General features: G+C 35.2%; 1 protein-coding gene across 1 annotated transcript; it reads right to left on the bottom strand.

The window, feature by feature from the left end:
- Positions 1-973: 973 nt before the first annotated feature.
- On the bottom strand, positions 974-10,211 carry LOC137939216 (acetyl-coenzyme A carboxylase carboxyl transferase subunit alpha, chloroplastic-like). The gene is made up of 11 exons (XM_068784441.1): positions 10,150-10,211; positions 9,351-9,735; positions 9,101-9,175; positions 7,092-7,199; positions 6,808-6,968; positions 5,679-5,793; positions 5,325-5,479; positions 4,588-4,639; positions 4,431-4,499; positions 3,521-3,598; positions 974-2,179 (listed from the first exon to the last, which is right to left on the bottom strand). The coding sequence occupies exons 1-11, from the start codon at positions 10,182-10,184 to the stop codon at positions 1,205-1,207; spliced, it is 2,208 nt and encodes a 735-aa protein (XP_068640542.1). The 5' UTR covers positions 10,185-10,211; the 3' UTR covers positions 974-1,204.
- Between the last annotated feature and the right edge of the window lie 1,154 nt (positions 10,212-11,365).

Here is an 11,365-nt window from a genome sequence, read left to right as displayed (position 1 = left end):
TACAAAAGAAAATGATTTCTAAGCATGATATAGGCCATTCTCACTGGAATTAAAGTTTTAAAACATTTGTATGCATCGATAAAACATGTTTCAAGAGAAATCACTTGTCCTAAAGCTCGAATGCTTGCAAGAGTATTATAAAGCAAGAGTTTTTTTTTATATATTTTTTTACTTATCTTGTCAATATCTTGGCTCCACCAGGACTCTAATGTCATCAAAAGCTTTCTCATCATTGAAGGAAATTCCAGGTTGGTGCAATCAAATTCCAACTCTGCAAGCCAACCAATGGTAATACTTTGAGTAGATCCATGATACTCCCAGCAACAATACAACTTTGACTGACTTCAATTCCCAGACCTGTGAACCATAATAACAGCACAGGCACAACAAGATTGGTTTCTATTTCCTATATTCTCTCTATTATTTTTTCGATTCCTTCAGTGTCCCTGCATTCCTTCATGAAAAAGGATAAAATTAGATAGCAAGTGCAAGTCATGCTGAAACAAATAAAACCACCATATCAGAGGGGATAAATGCCAATAAATGTCTGCTATCACACTATATCTAAAGAATAAAAAGAAATTAAAAAAAAATAAACAGTCATGCTTCTACATCACTGTGCAGTAAAACAAGCTGACTCAGGTCATTGAACAGATGGCAAACAAACATCAAAGAAACAAACAGAATTATAAATACGAACATATACTAATGGCTGAAGTTGTGATAACATTTACTGGACAAAAGTTCAGGAATACCTGATCTAGATGCCAAGAACCCTCTTATCCTGTAGCGAGCAATATGTTTAGCTTTATTAAACCAAAAAATACTCAAAATAACAAGAGCTCAATTGATTATTGCCCCCACTAGATGTCTTCCCCATTCTGCAAAGTGTTCTATGGCAATCCAAGGCACTTATTTACCTTTACTGGTTACATATTTCCAGCACATTAACAGTAAAACATAACACATAACATCCATAAAACACATCTTGATTTCAAACAAGAGTTTTTCAGTTGTTACATCAGGGGAAAGGCAACGAATCTAAAAATTAATTAAAAAACTCGTGAGAATAATGAACATTTGCAAAAATTGGGCAAACCAAACCAGGAACCTCCAACAGGATTATGACCTCAAGGCAAGAATTTCTCCCTCATACTTTCCCATTATCAGAACCCAATCGCAGATCTGCAGCAAATGTCTCTAGTTAAGAAGATGCTCCAGTGGTTATATCTTCAATCTTCTGCTTCAGAGCAGTTAGATCCATTAATGCAACAATCCCTTCCTTAATCTCCTTGTCCAACTTTGCGACCTTCTCTCTGCTTGAACCCCCGGCAATCTCTCCTTTCAGTTCCTCTATTTTAGTTCTTACTCCAGACACGTTTATTGCTTTCTCTATCTCCTTTCCTATTTCATCATCAGCTTTTGCAATCTTCTCTGCCAGCTCTGGAGGGGCTGTCCTTACAGCTTTTTTCCTGGTTTCCACCACCTCCAAGTTAGCGGACTTCAAAATTTCCTTTAATTCGGCCTTTGCATTCTCTATGTCGGCTATCAACTCCTTATCTAAAGACTCCCCTTTAGCCACAGCTTCCCGTGCCTTCTTCAAAACCTCCATCTTTTCCTTCACGTCATTTTCCAGTTTCTGGTTTACCTCTTTCTTCAATTTCTCACCCTTGGCTTGCTGTGCAACTAGCTTCTTAACATGAGTAAGAGTTTGCAGCTTCTGCTTTAACTTCAGGTAGGATCCAGGCTGAGATAAACCCAACTTAATATCTTGGACTAGCTTATCAACCTTTTCCCTCAAAGCAGGACTAAGGGGCTGATCAGGTTTGCTAGAGGATTTGGAGAGCTCCATCTTTATGGATTCCAATTTCTCTTTCAAGCCCATAGAAATGAAGGCATTTGTCATTTCCTGGTCAACTTCTCGCTTAAGTTTCTCGATTGCTTCATTGGAGAACAATAACTTGGATGGTAAGACTCTGCCACCTAGTATCTTCTTCCTGAGGTTCTTAATGTCTTCTTCAATTCCAGCTGCTACAGAGACACCACTGACTACCTCTGATGGCTTCATGTTGCGTTTCCTCTCAGGCTCAGCTGGAATTCCTTCTTGGAAGCCTCCAAGGATCCGGAATTTGAGGTTACGATGCCGGAGCAGCTTTTCAGTATCCATCTCTGTCAATTCCTAAATTGGAGAGCAATATTCTTTCAATAGACAGCAAGAATGACCACGAAATATCAAGACCCCAAATTACGTGCAATAAAATGGAGGAAGAAGTTTTTAACTGAAGAAGGAAACAGAACTAAGACTGGGCTTTGGATTGCAGTAATAAAAGAAGAAGAAATTCCAGTAGCGTAATTTATGTTGTTCGTCTAGACAATCCGCAACAATTTTCTCAAAAATAGATCACTTCCTTTCATCTGGTCCAATATCCTGATCCAGCAGGCTTATATTACTAACATGTAGTAGCTTTTGAAATCAAGCAAGATGAAGCAGAAGTTCGAAGGTGGAATAACTATTCTTGATTTTCTTTTCTTTTTTAATGATTTAACCATATATATGTATATATATTTATATTTATATTTATGTAGAACCCCATACCTTGGTGAGACGTGAACACTAGAACTGAAACTTAAAACCCCCAATGCAGCCATTGATATACAAGCCAAAGGACTGTAAACAATCATGGACCAAAAGACATTGACCAAAAAAAGGGATCATGATCAATGCTGTCATAAATCATGAGAACTTGTTTTAAAATAAGTAGTCAATGTTGAGTTTCAAGTTCAGAACTCTCAGTCACCACATTCCTTTTCTACAGATAACATTTTGATTATCAGTTTGACTAAAAGCTTCCATTACACGCATTCAACTGGCCAAAAAACACAAATATGTGATTATTTAGAGAAAAAATCTAATGACTGCAAGAAGTTCAAATATGAATAAGGTAGTTGGCCCTGTTTCCACAATACTGGTGGATTTGGACCAGATCTGACCCAAAAAACAACACAATGGCAGCCTTAGGACTTGAATTGATATGCCTTTCAAAGTTTTTCTACTCAAGAAATTCTCTCTTAAAGAAATTGTGTTGTTGTTATCCAAGAATATCCCACAAAAAAAATTGTTTAAGTACAACAAAAATCATACATCAGTGGATTTTACTTCAGAGATTTTTTTCAGTCAATTTTTTTGGGGAAAAGTGAGAGCAAAAATATTTTTTCCTTCAGAACATATAACAGAATGAGGGCCTTGTTTCCAATATTTGTGGTTCTTTGAAAAATCTTCTTAGTAGAGTCACCATCCTCACAAATTGTGCTTCATTTATTTCTCAAATTTAGATATCTAGTATTTTACATTGCCTGAAGAACGGGATCATGTTTGCAATTAATAAAGCAGGTGAGCACTTTAAAGAGTTTTCAGGTCAGTAGCAACAGTTCTTTATAGAAGTTTTTCCAATTTCAGTGATTTGCAAAAAGACAGGATAAAATAAAAGGCATGAAACAGTAGCTAAGATGGGAAATATACATCCATGGCCTTCATGACTGCAAGCTTTATCTGTTGTGAAGTCCAAGATGGATCTGTATGTGCACCACCAAGAGGTTCCTGTCATTGACAACAGGGAAGATAAATGACAACAGAAAACGAACATACTCATGCCTAAAATACAAAAGAGAGGTCAAACTAATAAGCGATAATTGTTATAGTAAGAAGTTGGGCTGTCCATGGAACACAAAGATTACACAGGAAACATAAGTGATATTTTGATAGCTGAGATACCACTGAAGGTCACAATAAACAACTCTTGACGAATTTCATGAAGGAAGAAATAACCAAGGTGCGACTAGATTGGCATATCAAGGACATGTGCACATTCTTAGTCTGTAGAGAATTTCACAAATATCTTATCCTTTTTTGAGGCAACTACAACCAATAGCCTTATTAGTTCAGAAGGGGTACTGATATCTATATTGATTAATCAACCTACATGATCAGTGTGTGAAAGACAGTAGCAACAGACAATCTAAAAGATTTATGGTAAATTCAGTAAACAGTTACCTCTTTTGTAACCTCTTTGCAGAGATTGAAGAAAACAGAAGCTTTATATGCCAAGGGAGAATCAATTTAATAATAGGTCTACTGAATTATAATTCTACAATGTTTTCTGAATATTGAAGAAATAATTTAAATTTTGAATTGGTTAAGCAACATACTGCATATGTTGAGCAACTGACTGTCCAAGGAAGTTAGGGAAGAACATGAGAACAAAAAAAGTCATGTTGCATGCCAGTGACGACGAAGAAGTATATCCACTTTGAACAAGAAAAATAGTTAGTTTCAAGCACGTCAAGCATCAGACAAAAAACATAATAATCTCAAGCATAAATGAGCATCCATAAAATATGAACACACAATAACCAGAGAAACAGACACTCACAGGAATAATTCCATCTGCTATTTTCAGTTTGCAAAGCTCCTTGGCGGTTATCTTCAGTTTCTCAGCTGCCTAAAGCAAGTTGTTAGACACACTTAAAGCTAATAGGTTTGAAAAAAAAAATCTTATTTTAAGCGATATAAATTCTTAGAACCGTAACCTTAGGAGCTGCTTGGGCAGACTTCCACAGGATTGCGGCACAGGCCTCTGGGCTGTTACAACAGAATGAGCATTAAAACACAATATCATAGAAGATGGAATCTGAAAGTTGCCAAATTAACACTTTAGCCTATGTTATATAGTATTTTAAAAGCTAAGAAGCTCTAAATTTATATTCTACCAGCTTCATCACATAACGAGTTACAATCTCAGAGCTTTATAACATGCGCAATTGTTGTATGTCTTTCACCAGAAAAGTTACATTTCTTTATCCTAACATGCATAATATTTCCACCAATCATTATTAACCAATTTATGAAAAATCTAATGTAATTGCCGATCAACAAAATTAGCTCAGTGATACTAATGTAACACTTATTGGGAAGGGTATCTTCTTGTTTTCCAGCATACAAGCCCCACAAGTGTTTTTTCAAATTAAGGTTTCTAGAAAGATTGACATGAAAAACCACTCTGCCACAACTCTACTGGACAATGTCAGTGATTCTTCTAGCTAATATTTCTATGGAGATGTAGAGAACATCTGCATGATGCTGTAAAAAGGCTTTCAAGATACCCGCTGAGGTTACTAATATCAATTATTGCCAACGATTAGGACCTTAACCTTTCCACCTTCACTAGAATTAACACAACCAACTATATGTAAATATAATTTGACACAACATCCAAAGTTACAAATTGTGACTCAGAAGATAAGGAAATGAGATGAAAAAAAATCACCTTGCCACATAAAAGACAGAGTTCTCTAACATAAACAATTTATTGGCACATCCAATTGCAAGAGCTCCACCAGAACCACCTTCACCAATTACAACAGTAACAATTGGAACATTCAGGCCAAACATAGCCCTCAGATTATAGGCTATTGCTTCCCCCTGCAAAAACACATGGTAATATGGCGATTAAACAACACATATACCAGATCCACTGATTATACCATGTCACTGGATCACATTTTCCATGCTCAATATGTAAGATCCCGCAAGTAAAATGTCATCCCTGCTTGTTAAATTTTTGTTCAAGCTTATCTCGTTAACAATTACAAAAGTGACCACCAAATAAATAGATGCATACTTGACCAAGTTCCTCAGATTTAAGATCAGCAAATGCCCCAGGAGTGTCTATGAAAGTAATGATGGGAAACCCATGATGATCTGCATACTTCATCATGCGCAAAGCCTTCCGATAACTGTCAAGTAGCAAGAATTTCTCTAATTCAGTTTGTCATGTGAAACAGAAAATAAGTGAATTCTATTTCAAGCTAAGGGCACAAACAGCATTTATACACATTACACAACAGTCCCAAAAAGATGGACTTATCCCGGATGAGTGAACATGTTGAAACAACTTAACTGAAAATAGAGGGTGGGTTCAAACCAGCTTCCTGGGCTAGATGAGTTTTTTTATGTTTTATGAAATCAACAGACAATAGTATAGTAAACTATCCAGTAAATCTAACGTACTAATAGAAATGATATCAGTTTTCAGGAGTGGATTTGATAGCAGTGGCAGCAAGGATATTTTGTCCAATCACTAATACAAGTCCTTTATTTCAGTTTGATAATGAGGGGAATAAGTGAAATATCAATTAGTTAGGTTAAGAATAGCAGCAGAGAAGCATGGAGCAGCCCATTCTGCTGTGCCCTAATCTTCATTTCTCTCTTATCTTTTTTTCCTATTCTTCTTTTTCTCTTCTATCTTCACTTTAATCTCAATTGCTGACCTTTATTGCTAATTTTCCTCAATATATCTCAGTCTTTACAAGGTAACCGAGAAGGAATAACCCTTGGATTCCTGTGTCAAATTTCATCTTTCTCCGCTCTTTCTAACTTTTTTTTTCTCCCTTTTCTTTTACATTATTCCCTATACAACAACTAAGGGGAGGTATCTATTTCTTGGCAGTGCTGAGGAGTCATGAAGTGTAAACCTCTCTTTTCTCCTTTTTTCCTCCTCAAAATGCATCCTTGGTGACTTGGATGCGCATGTGCAAATTGTTCCTTCAATTGTTGAAGGAGTTTCTACTACTCTTTTATAAATACCATAGAGTTCATGCTTCTCTTGGCCCCTAGTGACAAAAAGCAGTATACAATATCAGAAGTACACATACAGAAGTTGAACTTTCCAAAACTAAATCGTCACTTCTCTCTTTTAGTAGGTGTGAAACAAACAGACAGTTTATTATAAAATAAGATTTGAAAACTACCCATGAGGAGTTGGCATTCCAAAATTCCGTTGAATGTTTTCCTTTGTATTTCTCCCTTTCTGATGGCCAACGAAGAGATAGCTTTTGCCATTTATGCTTCCAAGTCCAGTCACAATAGCTGGGTCATCATAACCGGCACGATCTCCGTGGAGTTCAACCCACTTTGTAAAAAATAAAAAATAAATCAAGGAGAATAATCAGGTGATGACTATAATCTTCCATATGCCAGATAAATTAAAACAAGAAGTGACTAGAAGAAATGTAAGTGGAGTTCAAGGAACAACCTTGTCAGTAATGTTGAGTACATGATCAAGAAATGTAGGTCTGTTAGGATGCCGGGCAATACTCAGGCGTTGTATTGGATTTAGATGTGTGTATAGATCTTTTAGAGCCTGATAAAGAGAAATTTTAATCAACATAAAAATCATCTTAAATCCCAAAACTTAAATTCACTTTCTTCTACAAAATGCTTGATTATGTACTTGTGTGTGTATATAAATATATATATATATATATATATAAACAAATAGAAAAGTGAGCTTGGTGTGTAACTAAAATCACACAATGTGGCTAGAAAGATCAGATGGGAGATTTGAATTAAAAGAGAGAACTGAATGAACAAGTTAGATCTGCCAATGCCCTGTTTTCCCAAATCGTTAGCCTAGTATCAGCTAATCGTGGAGCATACAGAGATACTATTTATTATGGGAAGGGCTAATAATCTCCTTAATTATTTCTGAAAAGCAAAAGCCACTGATAATCAAAGCAGGTGTGGAGGATGACATTAAGGGAATCATTCACGAATGCTTTGTAGGTGACACAATAATTAGGATAACTAGTGTCAAATCTTCAATTTAAAATGAGTGGTAGAGGAACAAGAATTATTGCGTGTTAGAAGCAACATCTCAAACTAGAAGCTGCTTGTAGATTCTTTTCCTGCAACTTTCAAGGTAATATTTGACAGCATTCATTATGCGCCTCTCATCCTGATTAGGGAAAGAGTCTTCATTCCTCAGGTGAAAAAGATAATTCTAGGAAAGATTTTGTTTGCCTCAGATGCACCAAGAAAAGAGGATGACTTCAGTGGAGCAATGACTACCAATGACCAATTCAGTAAGTTTGAGATGGGAACACCATAATATAAAGATTTCAAAGTGAAGAACTTTTTCTCGCAGAATTAAGTAGATACTATTGCCATTACCCTAATCCTTAATACAATGCAAGTCCTAGTCAGTTAGATGAAAGAGAAATATTCAGCATACTCAAATATTCCTATGTCACTTTAGAGTTGTAACTTGATGAAAATCCAGCTCATGAAGAAGAAAGGAGCAGATAGATAAAGTTTAAGCAAGGAATTGTGAGTGTAATGCCACAGAACCACTTGAAGACTGAAGCACACCTTGAAAAATCTGGTTTCAAAGTAGGCCCATTACAACAGTACCAAACTTTGCAAACAGTCATTTACAAGCTAAAGATAATGATGCCAAACCATACAGTTTAGATGGCAAACCCAAAACTCATGAGACTAGATGAATTCTTTTTTTATTGAAAACTGTCAGGAAATAAGCTACATTGAATTGCCTCCATATTATTGATAAACCTGGCAGAGCATTTGAAGAGCAAAATAAATGTTTACAGCATCAAGAGTAGATTTAAACATGGTGACACGAACCAGAAGTATACCAGTTGACAATTAGGTTCAGATCGAAACTTTGGTATGTCCACATTCATCTAATTATGATATAGACTTTGACCCATCTTTTACCAGCTGGAATTCAATACAATGAGAGGTAATGTTCAATCAGTTTTTCTAAGTTCAGATTCATCATATTAATAATGAAATGTACGTTCCATATCACAACAAGCAAATCAAAAATACAAAAAAAGGGCTCATGAGTACCCTTGCCAATGGGACCAGCTACTGCTAACTTATAATTGAAATACCAACGACTAATTGTGCCTTTATAGCTTTGATCAGTAAGCATTTTTGTATCTCAATAAACTGCAGTCAAGATTGGGAGTTTTGGGTTGAGCCCTATAAGTGAATGAAGAAAATCAACAAAGAAACATCTTAAGTCTCTCAAGAGAAATGCATACTAGTTTGCATTTTTGTCCACAGACAGCTTTTAATGCACTCATTATTTGTACCTACTAGATTAAAGAATGAGACCCAAATAGTGTACTCAAATTTGTTCTCCAGCCCCTTATATATTTCTTTGAGTGCCAAAATATGCATAGGTTTAAGCACCAAAGAACTAATACAACAAGTGAATGGAGTCTTATAGAAAAATGCCTGTTGATATTTTTTTTCCAAAGAATTAATTTGGTCGGTGAAATCAAGCCCTGTTTCATCAGCCATTTTCCGCACCTGTCAATGAAAAGAAAAGAACTCGATCAAAGTACAACTTTTATGGTAACTTAAAAACTATCAGCTAGAATCAGTTTCAAGGTGCCTTCTTTGAAAGAAAGAAAAAAATGATTCAAGGTCATTTTAAATAATTTAGCACTAAACAAAATCAAATAAAAGAGAAGAAAATGCTCACATCAATAATCTTCTTCTCCAAGTCAACCAATGGCTTCTCAAACGGAAGAGTCACTGGTTTGGGCTTCTCATCAAGAGGCTTGAAATGAGAGAGATAATTCAAATGCCCACTTTTAAGACTTGGGTCAATATCATCTGGCCATGGATACTCATGCTTCTTACCTTTACGAATCTTAGCCACTATGCAAACTCCACAACCATTTCTACCCCTAGATTGGCTATCATGCTTCCACCAGATTCCATTAAGCCCTCCTTTAAACGAACTCCCCAAATGATTCGCAGCCAAAATAGAGTTGTTAAAGCTAACATGTGATCCAGATACAAACCCCCCAGGCTCACGTCCTACTCCAGTTGACAGTGATATAGAACTCATCTCAGAGCAAAATCTAGAAACGAAGAGCTAAACTTCAAGAGGCTAATTCCTGTAACTCTCTAAAACATCAAGAATGAGTAAAACAGAAAATGAACTTAGAACTGTGCAACTCAGAGAAAGTAAAACTAATAAAAAAAGCTCATTAATAGAAATAGCCAAGTTGACACAGCTTAAGACTCAGCAACAGAGAAAAAAAATAAAAAATCTAATTGATAGAAGGTTCATTGACAACAAGGAGACGCATAACCGTTTCAACTAGTCCTTCAAGACCAAAACTTGTGACAGTCATGCTCAAACTGAGTATAGACATTGAATTTCCAGAATCTCAAAATAAACATCCATTTCTACGACAATTTACGAACGCAATGTCAAAATCCACATTTGAAGTCAATTTCACATATCAGCAAAAATGAAGAATCAAACACACCTTCCCAATGTCACAAATACGACTTCCACTCCCATAAACTAAAAAACTATACAAATTTAGAATCCAGAAAAATCGTAAATTAGGCTAAAAAACACTCACAGGACATGACACGTAAGAGGTTCAATTCTGTTAAATCTCCGACTCAGCTCGATTTGAGGCTGAAATTCCGAGACTGCTGCTCCAAAAGCTTGAAATATGTAAAGCCCGTGGTTGGTGTGACAGGCACGTGGAGATGGGAGATGGGAGATGGGAAGGAAGAAGCGTTTACTGGAGCAGATCACCAAACAAAATGGCTCGCTTTGTTTTTGGTTAAAGAAAGGATGGGATGCGATTTCCCTTTCATAATCCATGGCGTCAGGCCCACAAAATGGTGACTCAACTCATGACTCTTGTAGAAGCCACGAGATGACGGGCCCACACTTTCATCGCAATCCGCAAATAAAATGAAAAGAAAAATAAAAAAGAGAAAAACCAATGGCAAAAAGTAACTAATTATTAAAAATATTAAAAAAAGGAAAAATATAATTAGTACTACTAATAAAAATATTAGATTTTTTAATTAATTAGATAATTAAATAATTAATAAATATTTGATTAAATAATTGATTAGTTTTAATTATCACAAATCATAAGATAATTTAATTTTTTATGAGTAATTATTAAATCATTAAATGTATTAACTACCAATTAAATAATTAAAATTTAGATATTTTTGTGATGCCAAGGGGAGAGAAAGGAAGAGTAAAATGGATGTTACATTATTTATTGAATGATATTAGTTAATTTGTAAATATTTAATTTTATTAAGAATCAAACATTTATAATTGATATTAGTATTTTAGTTATTTTAATTCTTTATTATCCATCCATTAATTAAGATTTTCATTTAAAATTGCTCCCTTATTAGCCACTAATCATTAAATGCACTTTGTTATATTTTCTATTAAAAATCAACTTATTAATCAATTTATACGATTAATTAATTTATTTTAAATATTTGTGATAAGAAAGTTAGTTTGTAGTAATCATGGTGGGTACTATAATTTGGGCCTTACTTAGTCGTGTAACTTATTTTATAATACTCTTAGATATATGGGTCTTCTTGATCGTGTATGGGCTTGGGCCTATCTTTGCGTTCTCATTTAAATACCTAAATGCCACGTTTTTTTATCCCCTAATATTTTCCACACGTGTTACGACAAAGAATAAACATTAG

The sequence above is a fragment of the Aristolochia californica genome, unplaced genomic scaffold, assembly GCF_029961685.1.
Source record: "Aristolochia californica isolate CCGP_79_NKW_82.1479 unplaced genomic scaffold, dmAriCali1.0.hap1 SCAF_8, whole genome shotgun sequence".
In the NCBI taxonomy this organism is placed as follows: domain Eukaryota; kingdom Viridiplantae; phylum Streptophyta; class Magnoliopsida; order Piperales; family Aristolochiaceae; genus Aristolochia; species Aristolochia californica.
The sequence above is the reverse complement of the archived record's forward strand: the minus strand, read 5'-3'. Positions and strand labels throughout refer to the sequence as shown.

Excerpts from the sequence above, each read along its gene's own strand:
- LOC137939216 (XM_068784441.1), bottom strand. The coding sequence starts at position 10,184 with ATGGGAGTGGAAGTCGTATTTGTGACATTGGGAAG. Across the intron at positions 5,480-5,678 it reads AATCTGAGGAACTTGGTCAA|GGGGAAGCAATAGCCTATAA; the intron begins GTATGCATCTAT and ends GTGTTTTTGCAG. Across the intron at positions 2,180-3,520 it reads CAGTCATGAAGGCCATGGAT|GAATTGACAGAGATGGATAC; the intron begins GTATATTTCCCA and ends TCTCCAATTTAG.